Source organism: Lissotriton helveticus, chromosome 1_1 (assembly GCF_964261635.1).
Source record: "Lissotriton helveticus chromosome 1_1, aLisHel1.1, whole genome shotgun sequence".
Taxonomy (NCBI): Eukaryota; Metazoa; Chordata; class Amphibia; order Caudata; family Salamandridae; genus Lissotriton; species Lissotriton helveticus.
In genome coordinates, this window is record NC_136057.1 from 1,890,925,795 (window position 1) to 1,890,948,539 (window position 22,745).

The 22,745-nt window shown below is 45.7% G+C and overlaps 1 protein-coding gene across 2 annotated transcripts in view; it reads left to right on the forward strand.

Annotated features, from left to right (window-relative positions):
- The window catches only part of LOC144775543 (uncharacterized), a 51,465-nt gene extending 38,621 nt beyond the window's left edge, over window positions 1–12,844 (forward strand). The window contains exons 4-5 of one of the 2 annotated variants that reach the window (XM_078659235.1): window positions 7,321–7,398; window positions 12,431–12,844. In XM_078659235.1, coding sequence (XP_078515361.1) covers window positions 7,321–7,398; window positions 12,431–12,721 — 369 coding nt within the window. In that variant the 3' untranslated portion in view covers window positions 12,722–12,844. Of the gene's footprint in view, window positions 1–7,320; window positions 7,399–7,657; window positions 7,745–12,430 lie in introns of those variants that run through there. The other variant, XM_078659236.1, reaches the window with a different exon arrangement.
- Window positions 12,845–22,745: the final 9,901 nt, after the last annotated feature.

Here is a 22,745-nt window from a genome sequence, read left to right on the forward strand (position 1 = left end):
TTGCATTTCTTAATGTTGACATTTCAATACAAGACCACAAGTTAGTAACATCAGTATTTACCAAACCAACAGACTGCAATAATTTCTTACATTTCTACAGTTTTCATGAAATGAGCCTGAAGAAACACCTCCCATACTCTCAATTACTTAGGGCAAGACGGATATCAGCTACAGATGAGTTGTATCAAGACAGCAAACAAAAGATATTGGTGATATTCAGGCAAAGAAGTTATCCTGAATCTATTTTGCGACAAGCAGAGGAAAGAGCTAACCAAAAAGACAGAATGGAATTACTCCAACCTAAAATTCAAACTGAGCAGAGAGCAGGTAACACAGTATTTGTGTCAAAATACTTATCCAAAAGCACAAAAATCAAACAAACCATCCGTAAGTACTGGCCACTACTACAGTCAGAAACAGATTTCAAAGGAATATTCCAGGACTTTCCTATTTTTGAGTACCAACGCACAAAAAATCTGCAACAGTTATTGAACTAAAGTACAACATGCTTTGACTCTAATTACACTGGCACTATTCCCTTCCATAAATGTGGAAATTGTAATAATATCATTATGGGCATTACTCTAATGCATCCGACTCAGGGGACTCCCTTTAAATTACTAGTTAAAGCCACATGTGATTCAAGCAACGTTGTATACTTGGTGAAATGCCCTTGCGGGTTACCCTATGTAGGGAAGACAGGACGGAAAATCAGAATCCGCTTGACTGAACACAAAAGTAACATACGCTTGAAAAACCTCAAATCAACTGTTGCTGTACATTATCTAGAGCAAAATCACAATATCAGCCAATTGTGCTATCTCTTTTAGAACAGGTTGAAGTAAAAGAAGGCAGAGACAACAGGAATTTTTTATTACAACGAGAACTATACTGGATACACAAATTGAACTCATTAAGTCCTAAGGGATTGAATGAACGTTTGGAGTACAGTTGCCATTTCTAATGCTACATTAATGATTATGCACATTGCTACAACTTCACTAAGTTTATCTTTTTATTCATAAACCATGACTCTGTGTCAATGTACTGTAACATCTTATTATTTGTTTCTATACATTCAAGCTTCAGTTAAATCAAGCCGGTTTTACTTTTATATACTGTCTCTTGTTCTTAGGTACACCACTTTGTTTTTAGGAATATCCTGTGTGACCACTTTGCATATTCCGGCACGTTTATCGACACGCTGCGCACTTTTCACTCAGTATATTAACCATGACGCCTTTTTTTAGACATATATGCGCACCTTTTTTCTTTTACTTTTATATTGTCTTGCGCCTTCCACTTCACTTGGCAGTGTTAAACCGTACGTTTTCGCTTATCGGACGTAGTCTGTTTTTAGTTACCTCGGTCATTTTAGGTTAGCACTAAAATGTAATTCCGGTTGAGTATGCCAGTTTGTAACACCACCGTGAAAGCAGACATACGCGTCACACTCGTGTATGAGCATTTCACAGGTACAAACGATTTTATTTGTTTTGATTTTTCACCCGTTTTACTAGCTACGGCAACCAATTACTAGAGTCTATTGTGCACATACGCATTTAAATCTTTATCTTGATGATGTAACATGCTCGTATGACGCTGTAACACACTTATTGAAAGTCGTAATTCACAGTGCATGATTGTTTTGTTGGTGCACGACGTTCGGATGACCTCACATCTATTCACTTGCGTTTTGAGCAATTCCTTTTTCCTCAGTCATCTTGCAGATGATAATGCACGTATGGAATGTGGCACACTCGACATCATTGTACGTATGTCACGATGTCTCTAACATTCACATGAGCACTTCTATTTCCTTTCAGTTGACCTCACCACGGGAACCTCTTATACGGCGGTACACCTACCTCACCGCTTTGGACTTTATTTTGTTACAGGGAAAACCCCCTGAGGAAGGGCTGGACCCGAAATGCATCGGGGATATCATTGTGTCACTCTTGTGAAATAACATCATGCCCGCGTTTGACAATCTAATTATTTGAATTATATGTATGAAAGCATCAGTTGGAAATTTCACTATTGGATTAGGGAGGTTAATAAACCGAAGTGAAACTCATTAAATGGATTTCTGATTGCTATTAGGAGAATTTTTTCGCAAAGGAGTGCTTTAAGGAGCGTACCCTTCCAGAGGTGAAGGACCCATTTGATAATTACTGACAGTTTAACACAGTTGTCCGAACAACCCAATTCGAAAATGCTAGAAGCATGCTTGCTAGGTCCATCCCCCTTGCTACGGAAAGCAAAAGTGTTGCGCCAATTCACAGACCTCTCTTTGATTCTGGCTAAGAGACTGCTTACACAGCGATGAAAATCTCATATTGCTCCAAGGGAAGGATGTTGGGGGGAGGAAGTGGTACAATGGGCCCAGCTGGAAGATGAAGCTCTCAAGAGGGACGAATATAGAGGGCATCGCAAAAAAACAATTTTGCTGGACTGGTTTCAACTGTAGGAACAATTCAAAAGTAATGTCTCTGTTTCTTGAGGCTGTGGGGAGTCTGTACTACCAATATGTAAAGGGTTAATACACTCGAATGGGTAGTGAAATGAAGGGGACTGATGTCACTGTGGCTATCTTCTGTTTCCTTGTCTATCCTCCTTTGACCCTTCCTCTCTCCCAATCCATTGCTCCCCCCTCTCACCCACCTCCTGGGCTCCCCTCGGCGCTTCCCCCCCTCCTCCCTACTGTTCATTCAAGGCCCAAGCGACCTATATTCAAATGTAATGTAACGACCATGCGGACCAGCATCTACCAGAAGGAGTTATTGGGAAAGTTATTTTCATGGGTAGGAGGGGGTCAAGTTGAGTGCACTGCGCCAAATAGTTTTTTTGTTTAAAGACAAATAAGATAAGACACAGATTTTTTGCATTCCCAAACATGGGAATTGTAGCATTGGAGGTTTTTTGTAGTGAAATCTATGAGGGGAATTGTAATGTTATGCTTTCAATAACATATGCAGTAATACTACTAAATGTACAATGTAAAGTATTCCCTGATACTATGAGATGCAATGTCATTAAGGAAAAGTAATAAAATTATGTGTTAGATGTCACAACTTGATACATTCTTGTTACAGATTGATACATTTGGTCACAAATCAATTCATTATTGTTAGACTTGGCTTTTTCATTGGGTTTACCCCCAGACTTTTGTTTTTTGGCCTCCTGTTTTTGTTGATTTTAGGACTTTCTGCACTTTACCACTGCTATTCTGTGCTAAGGTGCATATGCAGCACTGATTGTGGCACCCATACAAGCAGCTTTTCAAAGGAATCTCAGACCTGCCACTGCCGTATCTGCGCGCAGTTGTGACTGTCATGTCGACTTGGCAAGTGTACCCACTTGCCAAGCCCTAACCTTGCCTTTTCTTCCATATAAGACACCAATCAGTTAGGTACAAGGTACTCCTGTGGACAGGGTGCAATGTATGTGAAAGGTAGGACATGTACTGGTGTGTGAGATATGTCCTGGTAGTGAAATACAGTGTATTTTGTTTTTCACCATGGAAAGGCTAACTGTTCCATAGGATAGAATGGGAGGTACTTTGTAACATCTTACAAGTATAACTTCCCATTGGAACAAGTTAGAGGAATAGAGTTTAGTATGCCTGAACTCAGAATGTAAAAATTTATCTTTTAGTAAAGATGATTTTTATGTTATTTGTTTGAAAATAGCACTTTTAGAAAGTTGGTATATTTGTGCTTAGCCATCTTGTGTGCCTCTGCTGGGTTGTGGATTGACTGTCTGGCTTTGGAGTGACAGGGGCTAGGGATGTGCATTCTCTTCAGGCAGCCACTGAGGGGGTCGAGTTGTGTCCTGCCTTTCCTGGATGAGTCAGGCCTGGGATGAATAGACCTGGGCTTCATTCAGAGTAGTGGGAGGAGATTTCTTTGGCCCTGAATGGGCCTGGAATGCCATGAACAATGCTGTCTCCACCTCCTGCCGAGAAACTGGGCTAGAGTGGACCAAACTGGTTTGGACCGAGCACAGATAATCTCCGACCCAAGAGAACAAAGAGAAATGCAGTATAACTATTAGGGCCCAGACCCCAGGAACTTTCGAACTTGCTTGTATCAAGGAACCTGCCAAGAAGAAGGGCTGGAAGATCTGCCAGGAGGAGTACAGCCCATTTGCTGTGTTGTTGCTTTGCTGGGTTGGCCTGCATTTGCTGCTTCTACCTTGGGCAGTGAAAGGACTCGACTGAACTTTCTTCACTTGTCACTGAGTATCTCCAAGGGCTTGAAATAGAGCTTGCCTCCTGTTCACAAAGCCTCAGGGACAGCAAAGACTTCACTTACCTCTGAGTACCACCTCTGGAACCGTGGGTTTCAGTTGCCACAGGGGGGAAAGCAACTGATATCGTCACTGACCCCGCTGTGGGCTCTATGTCCTAAAAGGCATTGCAGAGGGCACCTCTGCACTCAATCAATCGAGGATTTGTGAAGTATGATACTCACCTGGGAGGGTCTCAAGGCGCCGGGGGGGGTCGGGCAGCTCTGTCTCATCCAGGTCTGGAGTCCCTTCCTGAAAGCTTGCAGTGTGGGGGGTTGTCTGATGCTGGGGGGGGAGTTTGTTCCAGGTCTTGGCTGTGATGTAGGAGATTGATCGCCCTCCTGCTCTGGTTCTGCGGATGCAAGTGATTTTGGCCAGGGCAAGCTCGGCAGAGCAGAGGTTTCTCTTGGGTGCGTAAAGGAGATTCTTTCGTTGAGATATTGGGGTCCGATGTTGTGGAGGGATTTGTAGGCATGACTAAGAAGTTTGAGGTCACTCTCTTTTTACGATGGGGAGCCAGTGGAGCTCTCATAGGTGCTGGGTGATGTGGTGTTGTCGAGGATGTAGAGGACAAGTCTAGCTGCAGCATTCTGGATGGTCTGGAGCTTGAGGAGTAGGGCTTTGTTTATTCCGGCATTAAGGGTGTTACCGTTGTCCAGTCTGCTGGTTATGAGTGCATGGGTGATGATCATGCTGGATTCAGCAGTGATCCATTTGAAGGTCTTGCGAAGGACGCACACGGTGTTGAAGCACGAGGAAGGCATGGCATTGATCTGACGGTTCATGGTGAGGGAGGAGTCAAGTATGATGCTGAGGTTCAGAGCGTGGTCCGTGGGGGTCGCCTAGGGCAGTGGGCCACCAGGTGCTGTCCCATGCAGAGGAGGTGGATCCAAGGACGAGGAATTCTATTTTCTCTGAGTTGAGCTTTAGGCAGCTGTTGCTCATCCAGTAGGCTAAGTCTTTCATTGCTTCCTGGAAGCTGTGTCTGGTAGGTCAGGTTCGTTGGTGAGGGAGAGAATGAGCTGGGTGTCGTCAGCATAGTGTACTATTCTGAGCCCTTGTTTTTTGACGATGGTATCGGGAGGGGCCATGTAGATGTTGAAGAGCGTGGGGCTGAGTGAGGATCCTTGGGGTACTGCACAGCAGATCTCTGTGCGTTTGGCGAGGAAGGGCGGGAGTCTGATTCTTTGGGTTCAACCAGTGAGGAAGGAGCGGACCCAGTCAAGGATAGATAGTCGGATGCCGGCGTCATGGAGTCTGGTGGTTAGGGTGCGGTGGGAGACGGTGTCGAAGGCTGCTGAGGGGTCAAGTAGGATGAGGGCGGTCGTATGGCCCTGGTCGAGGAGGGTGCGGATGTCATCCGTGGTGGCTAGGAGGGTGGTCTCGGTGCTGTGATTGCTGTGAAATCCAGTTTGGGAGGAGTCGAGGATCAAGTTGGCTTCTATGAAGTTGGTGAGTTGGTAGTTGACGTTGTTCTTGGTAACTTTGGCTGCGAAGGGGCAGCCAGAGATGGGTCAGTAGTTCTTGAGGTCCGTGGGGTCTCAAGGGGGCTTCTTGAGGAGGGGCTTGATTTCAGTGCGTTTCTAATCGTCGTGGAAAGTGGCTGCTTCGAGGGAGCAGTTGTCACCGCAACCCTGGTCTCACTGACAACGAAGACGACCGCTGCATCCACCGAGCCGCTGCTGGCACCATGACCTGTGGGCACCGCACTCTGCACCACTTCGCTTCACTCCGCCGACCTGGTCTCATTGATGACGTCACTGCTCAATGACCTTGTCACCTGTGACTGCACCTTGGTTTAGGGGCACCGATCGTAAATCACACGACGCACCGTCCGGTCCCACACCGCAGTCTGGGCCCGATGCCAGCTCCCATCAACCGGCACTGTCATTTGCACCGTGACCTGTCAGCACAGCAACGAGCACGCCTCACTCTGCACCGCAACCCTGGTCTCACTGACTCCGATGGACGAATGTCACTGAGCCGCTGCCTGCACAGTGATATGAGGGCACCGCTACGCTTTACATCACAGCCGCGACGGTTGCTATGACCTGCCTTCATCGACACAGTCAGCCGGAACCATAGGTACTGTTCACGAGCCTGCTGACACTTATGCCGGCCTGCACCAATGCAGTCAGCTGGAACTGTTGAATTTTGTTGGAACTGCCTATTTTTGATAACTGTTTGTTGACCTTTTATAGGTTTGGTCTTGTTTGCACAGATACATATTGGTTATTTTTCTAAAACTGGTGAGGTATGCTTTTGTTGTGTTTTCACTGTTTTACTGTTGATTATGTGCAAATGCTTTGCACACTGCCTCTGAGATAAGCCTGACTGCTAGTGCCAAGCTACCAAAGGGGTGAGCAGGGGTTAATTTAGGACTGTATCCCCTCTATCCTGACTAGAAGGAAAGGACCCTATTTGGACAAAGCTGCAAATCATTGCCTATTAGAGACCTCCATTTCTAACAGTTATTTACATTGATTAGTTTGTTTTACTGAGTTTTTGTAGAAGGAAATCTTGTGGATGAACTCTAGAAGTATGCAAAATTACAGGACTATGCTTTAGCAACTTTCATTATTTTTTCTCAAGTAAAATGTTAACACATCAAGAAAATCCCAAAGCTGGTAGTTTAAAATGATAAATGGGTAAGAAATGTGCACAAACTAGATATTGTGCAGGAGGGAGCGAGCACAAATCAATTTTTCAGACAATGTGAGAAGCTCACCAACTCTATAATATCAAAAAGCATACCTGGTGTGAATCTTGCTGACATTCCTAATAACCAAATAATACGATATGCAGGATTGGAGAGGTGAAGCTGTTCACTGTGCACCTAAGGAGTTTAGCCTAAAGGATAGTATGTGGGTTCAGAATGTAAGCTAAAAGAAGAGCAAGAAAACCCTGAGCATACATTTAGTATGATCTAAAGTGAAATGTTATCCAAGTAAAGAAAGTCAGATGATGTGCATATGGAATATTTAACCAGGGTATACAAAACTCACTGTTTTGCTCTATCTCTTTCTGCAGGATGATGAGGAGCCAACCGACAACATGTGCAAATACATCAGTAGTAGTGATTCTGACAGTGGTTTTACCTGGCCCAGGGTATGATTCTTTCTAACTCCAAGGACTAAAGCTGTATCAGTGTGGAACGCTATGGGACAGGAAAGGTGGGACAGCGAGAATTTAGTCACAGGAATTAGACTGTGCTAGCCCACAGTGTGAGGGGCTGGGGCTGATTTAGGCTGTCTGTGGGGGTTACTCACAGCAATGATAGTTTGTTAATCTAGATTTGGGGGTGGAAGAGCTGCACTGTGCACTCCACAATCTCACGTCTAGTGTTCCATGTTTTTCTACAATGTAGGAGAGGCTGAACTGTGTTGTGCATTCCAAGGATAAATCATGGAAAGAATGCTGTACTAGTCCACAATGAGCTAAATGAGGAGGGGTCAGCTCAAAACAGAAGCAGCTTAATCACAGAAAGAATACTGAGTTTGTTTACAACAGAGTCAGATCTTGATGCCTCCCTGGGACTTGCAGTTGTCCATGGTCAGGCACCTGGGCAGAGGAAGAGAATTCTACAACTGAGATTTCACATCTTCTTATGTGATTTCCGAAGAGAAAGTTTGAAATGAAGATGAAACCAGGCACTGATGAGCTTTGTGAACAATGTGCATGATCTTGATCTAGATTCCCTAACTACCCACCCATGCAACGCACCTGTGCTGTTCTCCCAGGCAAGAGGGCCCACTGAGTAAAGCTATGACCATTAACATCTGGTGTGATCTGAAGACCATGAATCTGAATCTTTGCATTGCCAACTGAGCCTTTGATCCTGCCAAGATCAATAGGTTGAGTAATTTAAAGTGGATAGTAGTACCAACAACTATTCACAGTGCTCATAAACAGCAAAAGCGTGGTTTTAAATTCTGTATGAAAGCAATTTAATAAGCACCCATTCATATCCACAAATCCATCGATCAGTCTTTACAGTCTTGTGATATCGTGATTAGCCTTTCCTTTCTGACTCATTGGTAAAATCCATGGCCACTTTATCTTTATGTTTTTAAACCAAAATACTTGTTGAACCTTTTAAACACGCCCTTGCCAGACCTGGCATTCGCGGAACCCATCAGGCAAGCACTCCTGGGCACATGAAAAGTGGTGAATGCTGGTGCATGCGAAGAAGAGGTAATGTGCCAAGCGGGAATTATAGAAACACATTTGTCTGTAGTTTTTCTTTCTTGAGAAAATAACGAACACTTCTGAATAAAAAGCGATTAGAGAATGGGCGAGAAACAAGCTATGGAGATTCATCAAACTACAGCCTTATTTCAGATTGTAAGCCTCCTATTCTGCCAGATCTATGCCATATGCTCAATTCCATTGAAAACTTTGGCACAGGGTAGCCTCAAAATTAATTCCACGCATCATGTAAATATAGAGTCCTTGGAGCCTAAAAGGCTCCACGCTCAGTTTTAAATTGCAATTTTAATGTGTTTCATCCTCATAATCCCTTTAAAGCGATTTAAGTTGATCCTCATAAAATGGCTCAAGAAAATCCAAAGAATTATGGGGCATTTTATCAAGGACAGGCGATACATTATCGCCGCTTTTATCGGCAGGAAACTGCCGATACAGCGGCGATAATGACCTTGATAATATGCTCTATGAATTCCAATCGAAGCCCATGTTAGATGTGTTCACATCTAACATGGGCTTCGATTGGAATTCATAGAGCATATTATCAAGGTCATTATCGCCGCTTTATCGGCAGTTTCCTGCCGATAAAAGCGGCGATAATGTATCGCCTGTCCTTGATAATATGCCCCAATGTTTTTAATTGTATTTCATAGAAATGTGTTTAGGAGCTAACTTGGCACTTGAAACAAAAACATACATAAAAGATCCCTTTATTCTTCTCTGTTCTATACTGTAGTCCAGTGGTTCTTAACCTGTGGTCCTACGCTGGGGGTGCGTGACTATTAGAAAATAACATTAACAGATTAGTAAAGTGTATATAAAATAAAGACAAACTCTAAAACTGAACATTTCTAAATGTTCTGTAAATGTAAAGGTATTTAAAATTGGAGGATAAATATTAAGTTAGTATCCTTAACTTGATTATTTGGAGTAGAGCAATTACTGCTCTATGGTGGCTCAAATGAAGCGCCAACAAAAAGAGAGATTGTATTAGGGACAAAAAACAGACAAAGTGATTTGCTAGCTTTAAGCATATGGCTTCGTCTTTTAGAATTAAAACACAAATTTAGAAAAGCTTCATCCTTCCCATAACATTTTTTATTTCTTTTTGTTTGTGAATTAAAAAAAAGTCATACTTTGTGTTTGTTTAATGTATACTTGTTTCTGTATTTTTCTGTATTGTTTTGAAGTTCAAGTCATAGAAATTGCTTAGGCTAGGGTTCCCATCTCCCATTAATGGCTCAGTGGGGTCCCCAGATTCCACCAACCATTCAGTATGGGGTCCTCAGATCCAAATAATATTTCATTGAGGGTCCACAGAAGACAAAAGATTAAGAAGAAGCTAGTGCAACACGCTGGTTTAGCCCACATCCTGCCTTCACCAACCACTCTCTCTGTTGCCCTCACCCTTTTTATCAGTCCTGCTTGCCTACACCTCTCAAACCCTCCACTCCCTTTCACAACTGCCCAGTTTCTCAGACAAAACCTGCATATTGTACTGGGCAGTATATTGCGCCATTCTTACCCCCCACCATCCACCCCATTGCCTTCCTGCCCCTACTATCTGTCTAAAAGGGTATTGCATTATAAATGTTTGCCAATTTCACATCTGCACCCTTATTCACCCTCCATACCACCCCCTCTCTTTATCTTAGGAACAAGCTGCAGTGCTGGCACACTGAAGTATACATAAAAGAAATAGATGAAATGTTTAAGTTCTCCTCAGCCATTGGTTATTACATCCAAGGCTCTAGTTATTTTGCCACCTCAGTTTGGACCAAGTCATATGCAAATCAGTCTTGAGCCTGCTACAACAGGAAGAGTCCAACCCGAACTGCCAGGCCTGGTCCTCCCAGTAGCAGAACACAAGCTACCCAAGACCAGTTTCAAGCTGGTTTCCGGTGGCACCATGTGCACAAGACTCATGTCAGGGCAACTCGTCCCAAGCTGCAATGTTGTACTGTGCGATTCCATTCTCTGTACAAACCATCCATTGTCTCTCCCAGAAGCCACCTCCCTTTGTCTCAGACACAGGCTGCAGTGTACTTTCGGCCCACTTCTTCACTCCCTCCGACAAACCCTCCACTCCGTCACCTTGATCCCTACACTCTGCATCAAGTATTCTATGTATCATAAACAGTCTCTCACTGCTAGCCCCCGCTCTATCATCTCAGGCACAAACTCTGACCTTTGCCCCTTGATCACTATTCCTACTAGTTGCTGCCTACTCTCCCTCAGTCTCAGACTGAGGAAATAAAGATTGAATGTCCACAAGGGCACTTGTTCTTCCAGTGAGCTATAAATTAGCCTGTTGTGGTGGAGCCTGCTGGAACACACCTGCCATCAAACCCTAAGTTTATGCTACTTACTATAACATTCTGGTTTACCTTTTTGACTGTTAGACGTCTTGATGGTAGTTGAGAATTGTCATCAACATTTTGGATCGATAAGAAGATCCCGGAGGGAATCTAGAAAATCTACTCTAACCACAAGCTGTAAGCTAAATCCACCCTCTCATCCTTCTTGGTTCCTCTCCCCTTCTTTTCCTAAACTTTCCCTAATATATGTTGGATTGGGGTTAAAATAGAAAATGTAATGAAAGTGTGTCCTTATGTAACGTAACTGGAAAATATGTAAAGCACTCTGATACCTGATTCGGTTCGGGTCTAGTTCGCGCTATATAAAACTCTGCAAAAATAAAAAAAATGATATGATGCACATGGTAATATGTCAATTGTATATTTATTTAGAAAGCTCTATAAAAAAGAAAATAAAAAAGGGGGTTTCTAAAAGGTTGATAAACACGAGCCCCTGTCCTGGGTTTCTCCTGCTTGTTAGTACTGGGCCTAGCGAGGGATCAGTGTCCTGAGCACATTTTGGAAAAATGTGACAAAAGAAGGAGTAGTGCCTCTAACGGATTTTGTTCAGGGTTCTCCATCCAGATTTGGAACACATAAGGCTGTGCACCTCAATAACACAGGAAGAAGGGACTATTGAGGTGTGGGGGCTACAGAAGACACTGAGCAGCAGATGAGATGAAGGGAGACAAGACAAAGTTGCATATTTGAACCCTCTGAGTAAAATATATACTAATAAGCTATTTTTAGTATTTAGAGAAAGGAAGGGATAATTGTGAGGTAAAGGTGAACAGAGAGAGGCTTGTTTCTCCTTTGACCCATACCATGCCATGTTTGGTTTTTAGTAATGATCTGTGTTTGAAGCACTAGATCTTTGCTATAGAGTAGGGTTCCTTCCTTCCCTCTGAAATGGGTTCGACCTTTAGAAGAATGTTTTGCATATCCTAAACCTGTTTTATTTATAGTGATTTTTGAAAGCTGGAGGGCCACTTTGTCCATCAACAGAAATAAGATCTAGGGGACTGGTAGAGCCCAAAGGTTAAACTTTAGAAGAGACTAGTCTCATAGGCACACAGGGAAAGAAAGATTTCTTCCAAGCCATATTTGCCTAGGAATGGGAGCAGGAGATCCTCATCAGGACTATATTCTGTAACAAGCAGACCTATGCAAAACATGCCTGCTGCCACGCGCTCCCTATATCACTAGTCACTGTGTCAAACTCACACAGAAAACATACAGGTAAAAGGCACAAGGGTTTGTACTTGGCCACTTGTGGCTATATTGATGACACCACTTTACCGTGGAGTGATGAGATCAGATACAGCAACAGGTGCCAGTAGAACTCCATCAAATTCTGAAAGCTGTAGAACACTACAATGATCACAAATTGCTAAAATGTTCACCTATATGTTACTGCTTAAGAGTGAGATGCTTGTGGGAGAGTACGTTGGAGGAATAAACAAAAAGGATTCACTAGCTGTAAATATTTCTTATATAAATAGCATACCATACTCATTGTAGAACTTCAAATACAAAAACAACAAAAAAACTAACATTTATATGTGATGTTCTTGTAGGGTAAATGTGATGTTACTGTACAAATCCCAAATAAAGCAGAGATGTGGCTGGAATACCCAGAGGCAGCGTATGTCCGCAGCATGGAAGAAATGTACCCAACTCAAGAAGATGAAGATGATTTCGAGGAGTACTCTTTGACTTGCTTCTCACTGAGCAATATTTTTAACCGCATCAGAAAACTATTTACACGAAAAAATAGAAGAAACAAAAATAACGTGGATAGCGATGTGCAGCCAAGTAGGGAAGGTGTGTGGCTGTTTGGTGGGAGTAATCGTGTGGCTCCTGAGTAACTTTTGCTGCACCAACTAGACTGTAAATAGTTTGTGTAACATTCCACCACCCCCCATCAACAACCAACTATTTCCCCCAGCATTCCCTGCATACAGAAAAAATAAAAATAAATCAATGATGATACGCACCTCTTGAATAACTTGAAACATTATCTTTTCAAAATCAAAAAAAAGAAAGCTGTGTCTATTTGGAAGAATTCCCTAGGTCTATATAAATGTGGAGAGTCGTGGGTTTCCTACATGTATCTGTAAGAATTCAGTCAAATTTTGGTTCCATGAATGTATTAGGCGATGCTACTTAATTATCAATTTGATGCATCAGACTATACTTACTAAGCTTGTACTGTCAACCAAGCACACTGACTATTTTTAGGTGTTTTATGTTGTTCCATAGTGTAACAGCACATTATGCGTTTCACTTTCATAATGTTTAGTTAATGTGATTAACAATATGAATACATTTGTACACGGTCACCGCATTTCCTTTTTAGGTCGCGCCTGTGATTGCAGGGGCGAAAGCCCCTGCTGTCGCAAAGCGATCTATTGCAATCATTTCAGTCATTTTCCCTGTCAAGGACTAGGCAGAGACAACTGACTGTCACGCGCACGCAGCCGGCCGGAATCGGATCAGGTCACGCGCTCCGATCCCGGCCGGCTGTTCACAACACATGCACACGCAGGCACAGGCAGGCACACACGCAGGCACAGGCAGGCACACACGCAGGCACACACGCAGGCACAGGCAGGCACACACGCAGGCACACACACACACACAGACAGACACACGCACACACTCCCCCCCAAACTCACCAGGCTCTTTTAGTGTGTTCCGTGTCTCTGTCGTCAGCCAGGGGGTCATCTCGATCCTCGATCTCCCTCCGCAGCGCTGGTCTTCACCCGGGCCCCCTCCTGGGACCCGGGACTTCAGATGCCGCACTCCTCTTTGGTGCCGGGGCTTGGAGCGCGCATGCGCGGGCAGCTCCCGCCCTCTCACGCTCAGCCCGGGCTGCTTTCGGATTGTGGCTTTTTGTCAACAGGAAAGCTGTGAGGCTACAACAGAGGCCAGCTAGGTGATGGCGAACACCGGCTAACTATACGGGATTGTTTCCTGTGGCGCTCATTCACAAATGAGCCACTCGTGGAAGTAAATAAGCCCAGAGGGATGCCAAGACCGGCCAGATATAGGATGTAATAGTGAGTCTCCTTTCTAAAACGGAATGTATTTGGCCCAAGAGTATATGGCCATTATGTCTGAGTGTATTTTTCAAACTTGTCTTTGCTATTCGTGTTTTTGCAGCGACGACTTTCAGTGTCTGCTTGTTTTCACATAGCTACCGGTTTCCAGGAGCTGTGCACGATTAGCTGCTCTATTCGAGATTGTTTTTTTTTATTCCGGGACTTGTTTAAAAATAGCATACATTTAGAACGTGTTGTAAGCAGAACACAAAAAAAATCATTTGTTTGGAATAAAACCCTCGAATCTATCAAAAGTGTAAACTTTTAAATAATGAATCCGTTTACAGTTGAAAATGTACAGAGAAGCCTTGGGATATACGCAGAAATATTTCGAAAGGGTAAATGTTAATAATGTAGCTAAATTGTTTACATTTTAAAAAAATTACATCATTTTCTTAAAGATGTGCTAAAAAATATCACTAATTAAAGTTAATTTGTTTCAATAAGCAAGCTGGCATATTTTCAGATGTATCGTTTTAGAGAATTACTACACTCAAAGTACATTCATCATTAGATGGCTTCTAGGCATTGGTAATATTAAAAAAGCGACATCTGCATGTCTCGTGTATGACACTTTAGAGTCACACCTTATCAAACGCAGAAATGTAGGTCAAAGCTGAGACGTACTGTTTGTTTTCCCATTACATTGAATACATACGGTCTTTGTTTGTAATAAAAGTATCAAAACTATAAGTCTACCATAATACTCTCGGGGGGGGGTGGGTAGCATGGAACATAGAACAGTCCTGCTTTCGCTTGTAATCGGATGTTTAATTTGTTTTCAGGATTAGAAATACAAGTACCGAAAATAAAGTGACAAAAGAGTTGATAATATATCTATAAACAACTCGGTTTAACTCTAGTTCTCCGTTTTATTGTCTCAGTGCAAATATTCGTAAATCTTGTAAATGAAACGTATAAACCACGGTAATCTGTTTATTTTTTTTTAAGTTTAATTTTTCAAAGAACTTCTCTCAGTTGCATTATTTTAAAGGGTCTTTAACATAGCAGTAATGCAATTGATCCTTTTCAATGAAACCTTTTTTTCTTTAAAAAAATAAACGTTTGATGTGCACTTTCGTATTTTTATAGCCTAAATATAATTGGTGGAAACAATAAGCACCAGTGTTCTGTACTAAAGAAACAGTGCCACTTCTTTACCAAGGGTTTCACGAAGAAACACATATAGTACAAAAAGTGTAAACATTTTCATTTGGACTCTTCCTTTCAAAGCAACATTTACAGCATTCTTTAATAAACACGTGAAAACTTGCAGAAATCTTTGCAGACAGTATTACTTTTTGTTATTATTTGTAACCCCTTTACATAGTGGGTGTTGTGACCACTGCATCTAGCTAGTGCTGTGCAGCTCGAACAATACGAGTTAAGAGACAGCGAGCTATAAAAACACGCAGAGCATGTGTGACGTCCTGTGATTCTGCAGACCACAGGCGTCACTGCCTGCTTAAAACCTGCCGCATGTAGGGGCGTGGCTTGGATGGCAAGGAGGCAGGAGACCTAAGTCCGGAGCTCCCGACCCCCAAGTTGAACGAGCGGCGCGCATCAAGTCTAACGCGAGAGAAACGGAGCCAAAAGCAAAGGAGGTGCGTAGGAACCGAAGCGGCACCCCATGAGAGGCTCAACGGCTAAAAAGGGCAAAGAACGAAGCGACGGCGGGGGAGAAGACGAGCGGCCAGGGGGAGAGAGGAGCGATCCCAAGATGGCGGCGTGACTAAAGAAGACCCGGGAAGATAGCAAGCCGCGCAAGCGACAGGCAGAGCCAGCCCGAACGCAGCATCCGACCGCCCCGGCCCCCCCGTCTCAGGAAGGGGGAGAAGGAGAGAGAGGCAGTCACTACGAGCGACCGGAGCAATCAGCATAACCGGGACGCAGCAACCAAGTAAGCGAGCCCCGGCGACAGACAGCTTAACGAGCAGCGCAAGCAGGTCAGCGCAGCAAACGAGCTGGCCGTTCTCACAACTCGCAATTCCGGTGAAGGCTGAGAACTAAGGGGCAGCCATTTAGGCACAGCACAGGCAGCGGCAGCAAGGAAGCCAACAACACGGTGGCCATCTTTGTAGAGGGGGAGGAAGCACGGGGCGGCCATCTTGCTGAAGCATCTCACAGCGGAACAGCGGGGATACCAGCCAAAGCAAGGCAGACGGAGGCGGCAATAAGGAGCAGGGCGCAAGCTCGCGAGGCGGCATAGACAAGCCGTGAGCTCGGACAATAACGTCGAGGAGCGGCTGAGAATAGGGCGACCATCCCTTTACAGAGGGGAGAAGTACGGAGGCCAACAACGACGAGCGGCCATCTTTGTGAAGGGGTAAGAGACACGGGGAGGCCATCTTGCTGCAGCATCTTGTCGCAGCAGTAAGCGGAAGGCGGAGAACCAGCGCAGGCGATAAGGGCAAGAGAGGGGAGCCTTCTAGTTGCTGCAATAAGGCGCAAGCGCAAAACCTTGAAGGCGGCATACACAGGCTGTGGGCTCTACAACAACAGGAACAGCCGATAATACGGCGGCCATCTTAGGACAGAAGAGAAGCACTAGGCGGCCATCTTGATGAAACGGCAAACGGCAAAGTGAGAAACAAACAAGCACACAAGCGACACGCACAAGCGGGCGAGCTCAGGCAGACGACGTCGTGTGGCGGAACGGAAACAGCGAGGGACACGAAAGACCAAGCACAACAAGTACCCGACTAAGGAGATAGAAGGCGCACGTAGCCACCTCGAAGCAGACAGGGCAGCAAGTACACACGAGCGCAAGGGGTGGAGAGGAAGCCCAGAGAGCTGAGGGAGCTGTGAGCCACAGCCAGGCCCTACAGCGAAACGCGCAACAAATAAAGCGGCGGAAGGGGCAAAAAAGCCACCAGAACAAGGGCAAAAAGACTAGAGAGTACACCGCAAGAGGCTGGCGGAGTATAGGACAAAAACCAGAGTGGTCAAGTGGCCACCCAGGTTCAGAGACAACCCCATAACGTCGATAAACACCCTGAGGGACAAAGAGGGGAAGGGGGGGAGACAAAGCCGCAAAAAGACAGCCGCCAACAGAAGGGAAACGCAAGACCAACCAGGCCAAAAGGGGAACCGAAGCCATGGCAGGCAGAGACGGGAAACAAGGCACAAACGACTTGAAAAAAAGCAAGAACGAGACTCCACCCTCTCCGGGCAAGGAGCGCAACAACCATGGGGATGGCACAATCACGCTAGACATGCTCCTGAAGAAAATAACAGAGGGGAACGAGCTGGCAAAAGCCACGAAAAAGACAGTAGACAGCATTCAGATGGAGCTAATAGCAATCAGAGCCGAGCAAACCAGAGCCAACGGCAGAATAGACGAGGCAGAGAAAAGAATAGGCATGCTGGAAGACAACGCAAACATAACACATAAGGACCTGGGGCTTGTGATAAAGAGAACAACGGCACTACAAAAGGCCATGGCGGAGCAAGAGGACAGGAGCCGCAAGGGGAACATAAGACTCCTGGGAGTTCCCGAAGAGGAAGAAGATACACCGGGGGCATGCGCCCTGATGCTGGAGGCTTTAATACCTAAAATCACCGGACTCAGCTTCGACAAACCGCTGGAAATCACCAAAGCGTATCGCATACCGGCCAGGAAGCAAATGAACAGCAACGCCCCCAGACCCATAATATGCAAACCCCTAAGAGAAAATCAAACAGAGGCGATATTTGCGGTAGCCAGGAAGGGCCGCCCGATGCTGCTAAACGGAAGCAAAGTAATCATCACCCAAGACTTCTCCAAGCTAACAGTCGAGGCGAGGAAAGGCTTCCTAGCCCAAAGGGAACACCTGCGGAAAAAGAACATTGCTTTCACATTTGCGGGGCCGTCCAAGATGAAAGTGACAGATAGGCATGGAAGCAGAATCTTCGACGACCCCAACGACCTACACCGATACCTACAAGGCCCAGAACCAGAAGAGATGGAGCTACCGAGCCCCGGGGCAAAGCGAAGGGCATCCTCTGACGAAACACACAAAGGAGGCGAATAAGAAGGAATGCTTGGTGTAACACGCATGCACAGCCATGCACCTAGACTCTGAACTTAACGACAACAACAACAACAACCTACCTCACAATCACACAACAAGAGCAACCGCAGCCACCGAGACTCTGATCATAACGAACAATATACCTCAGACAATCGCACAACAAGAACAACCGTATCTACCTCAGCAAAGCCACCGCAGCCACGGGAAGAAGGGGCAGGACACCGACTGCCATATCCTTTTTTTAAACAACCGCGAGGGCGGAGGGTCGCCCAGCACCAGAGACTTAGGAAGAACTTGGGGGGGGGGGGAGTGTGAGGACCCTTGCTGTCGCACACCCGGTTTACTACTGATGGGGGGAGGGGGGAGGGGGGGAGGTGGTCGGGCAAGGGGGGGGAGTGAAGCTGGCGGATAAGACAGTACATGGTAAAGCCACCATTTGTGTTATGAACAAAAGACCTAGAATCTTGCCTTTCTCCACAGGCACCCTATACTTTTTCTCTCTCTCTATTCCCATCCAACACCCCGGGGGGGGCTGCAGAACGCGAAGCACAAGCGACGCAACCAGACCACCATGACAGACCCAACAAGAGCTGGCCTGTCCACTGACCTGAAGATAGTGTCCATGAACGTTAAAGGACTTAACCACCCGGTCAAACGAAGAAAAATCCTGGAACACCTGGCCAAACTGAAAGGAGATGTATACATGCTCCAAGAGACCAAGCTCTCAAAAGAAGAAGCGAAACTACTCAAAGCTAGATGGATAGGGGAAGTACTCTGCTCGCCGGCAAAAGGGAAGAAAAGAGGAGTCATAACGATCCTGAGCAAGAGGGCCAATCTAACAACACAAGCAGCGGACGCGGACGAAGACGGCCGCATGCTCATAGCAAGCGTCCAGAGAGGTAGCGATAGAATCCACATGGTCAACATTTACGGTCCCAACTCGGAAGACAAACAATTCTGGCAGGGAGTGGACAGCAAACTATCCGACCTCCCCCAAGAGGACCTCCTGATCACAGCTGGGGACATGAACAAGACAATGGACCAGGCAACAGACAGACACCCAAACAGACCAAGCCACAACTCCAACAACAACAACAACACCCTGAAGGACCTATGCGCTAAACAGCATCTGGCAGACCCGTGGAGGCTCCAACACCCGACGGCGCTAGCGAGTAGACTTTCTACTCACACCCACACAACTCCTACAGCAGGATTGACTATATACTGATGTCCAACACACACACGCACCTCATAGAAGAGACGGAAATAGCTCCAATCACCGTCTCGGACCACGCTCACATAACACTCACTCTAAGTGGGAAGCACAACGAAAACCCAACGAGGAGATGGAGGCTGAACGATGACATCCTCCAGCATAGAGAGAACGTTAAAGAAATTGAAGCCGCAATCAAAGAATACCTCGAGCACAACGATAATGGCGAAGTAGGGAAAGACACCGTATGGGACGCCCTCAAAGCGACACTAAGGGGGAAACTGATAAACATCAAAGCCAGGATGAACAGAAGAAGGAACAAGAAAATCCTTGAGCTCGAGGAGGAGATAACAGCACTGGAGAGGGGTCACTGCGCAAACATAACGGACAAGAACACGCTCACCCTGCTCACAAAAAAGAAATACGAACTGAACAAGATCTTAAGCGAAAGAGCGGGGTCCTGGCTGAAGAAGTTCAAGTCAGTTAACCTATGCGCAGCAAACAAAGCAGGGAAGCAGCTGGCGTCCTACTTAAAGGCGAAACAGAGGCAACACACGATAGCAGCAATAACTGATCGAACGAACACATCTCAAACAACCAACAAAGGAATACTAGAGGTCTTCAGACAATTCTACCAAGAGCTGTACACTGAGGATCAAACCCTGAGCAAGGATGCAGGACTAGATCTGCTCAGAAACACTAACCTGCCGAAACTCAAGGAGACGGAGAGGGAGTCGCTTGAAGCCGACATATCGGAAGAAGAGATTGGAACAGCCATATGCCAACTGAAACGGAACAAAGCGCCAGGGCCGGATGGCTACTCCGCAGCATTCTACAAAACCTTCAGCGAACACATTAAAACGCTAATGGCACAAACGTACTCCACATGCATCCAGAACGGGAAGATGACGGAGTCCATGTGCGAAGCCAACATCACCATAATTCCCAAGGAGGGGAAAGACCCACAATATCCACAGAACTACAGACCAATATCGCTAATAAACGTCGACTGCAAAATCTACGCGAAGGTCTTAGCCAATAGATTAAACAGGATTCTGCCAGACATCATCCATACCTCACAAGTGGGATACATCAAAAACAGACTATCGCAGGACAACACAAGGCTACTGTGCCATCTAATCAACCACACAGCAAGTAGCAACGAACAGGCGGTCATGATAGCGCTGGATGCGGAGAAAGCCTTCGACAGAGTTTCGTGGCCCTTCTTGAGGAACTGCATGGGAGCTTTTGGCCTAGGCGGGAAGTACACGGCAATGGTCATGGCCCTATACAACAAACCGAAAGCAAAAATAGTGGTAAACAGGAGCGCATCCGAAACGCTCACGCTGGGAAGAGGCACCAGACAAGGATGCCCCCTCTCCCCCGGACTCTTCCTGCTCGCTCTAGAACCCCTGCTAGCCAGAATCAGGGACAACACAGAGATAACAGGCGTCAAGTTCAAGAAGAAGACCGTCAAACTAGCGGCGTACGCCGATGACATCCTAATCACAACAGCAAACCCCCCCACGTCAATAAAGGCGCTGATGGCCACAATAGGGAAATACGCGGAAGCCTCAGGCTACAAGCTCAATAAGGAGAAATCAGAGTGCAAGCCAATGAATGTCCACACCACAAGAGAAGTCCTAGGCGAATCCGGCCTGGCATGGCAGACGAAACCACTAAAATATCTAGGTCTCCACTTTGGGAGAGACCTCACCTCAACGCTACAACACAACGAAGACCTCACGCTGAAAAAGATAAAAGAGAGGCTGGAGTTATGGTCACCAAAGTACATCAGCTGGTGGGGACGAATTGAAACCATCAAAATGATGATAACACCGGCGATAAACTACACGCTAACAATGCTACCACTCCCAATGACAGAGATATTCCACAAAAAACTGGACCAACTTATAAACATCTTTCTATGGAAAAACAAAAAACCAAGGATAAGCCTACAAAAACTAAGATTGTCAAGGGACCTCGGAGGCCTTAACCTGGCGAACTTCAAGACATACCAAACGGCATGTCTGGCGAGACAGGGTATCGCCTGGATAGATGCCACACAAACGTACGTACCAGTATGGCTAGAGGTCGAACAGGACATCCTAGGAGGGCTCAAGCCAATAGCACTCCTAACAGCGAACCGGCACCCACTAAAAGCCAACGCCATACTAAAACACACGAGAGAGGCCCTGCTGAAAGTGGACAGGCACATGGAGCGGAAGCTGAAAGGCACAGCATGGGAATCCATCTGGTTCAACACTAAAGTGACCTACCAGGGAGCGACTTTGCATAATGACACTTGGATCGGGAAAGGCATCAGCACCCCCAGCCAAACAGCAACCAGGCAAGGACCGCTGACGTTTCAGAACCTACAGCAGCTACATGACCTCCCGAACCAAGAGCTCTATAACTTCCTAAAGATCAAGACAGCAATAACAAAAGCCAACCTATGCAGAGGAAAGCCGGGAATCATCAAATACCTGCAGCTCCTCAACTCAGCAGGTCACCAAACGGCAAAGATCTATAAGCTCCTGAGCCCATCCAAGCTGGCGCAGAACAAGAAAGCCACTAATACATGGGAGACGCTCCTGGGCAGGCAACTGAATGAAACAGAACGAGCAAAAATGTGGAGCTCAGCGACAACAAACAAAATTACCCCACAGCTAGCGCAAACAAAATATTGGCTACTCCACAAGGCCTACTGGACGCCATCCAAACTCCACAAGGTCGGCATCGCAGATTCAGACAAATGCTGGAACTGCCAGAAAGAAGAAGGCACCCTCGAACACCTCATTTTCACCTGCGTAAAAGTCAAGAGGTTCTGGACACAAATCAACACCTTCTTGAACGATATGCTCAAAACCGATCTGACAATCAGCTTCGTAAGCCTGGCTACTGAGCACCTAACAGCGAACCTAAAAAGTCGAGAAGAGAGAGAACTCCTAGACCTACTCCTCACAGCAGCCCTTAAAATAATCCTAACGAACTGGAAAAACACAGCCAAAGCAAACTTCAAAACATGGATTAATTGGGTCACCTTCCTGAGAGGAGCGGACAACATCACAGGCAACTTCTCGAAAGAACATAAAGCCAAGCTACACATGTGGGACCCACTCGACGAGCACCTGAGGAAGACCCAGTAAAGGACAACAACTAGTGTGCCCACTCGACCCCCCCCCCTCTTTTCTTTTTCTTCTTTCTTTCCTCTTCATCCCCTTCTGGCAGTGGAGGGAGAACAAACGCGCATCCACGAATGGACTGTTATAGATATGACCGCCATTGTACGCACACCTGTATATATATATTTTTGTACGGCCCTCTTTTGTATGCCAATAAAAAAACTTTCTAAATAAAAAAAAAACCTGCCGCATGTACTCCAGGTAGAGTACGACTGGCACGTGGTCCTCTCTCCATCTTGTTAAGCTGCTTGAGGCAGCCAATTGGCTACAGTGATGTGAATTCTCCCTCGCCCGCGACCTGCGTCTTCCTCCCCTCCCTCCCACCCCAAACACAAGCATTCTGGTTTAACTTAAAGGCACATTTTTTTGAATGTACA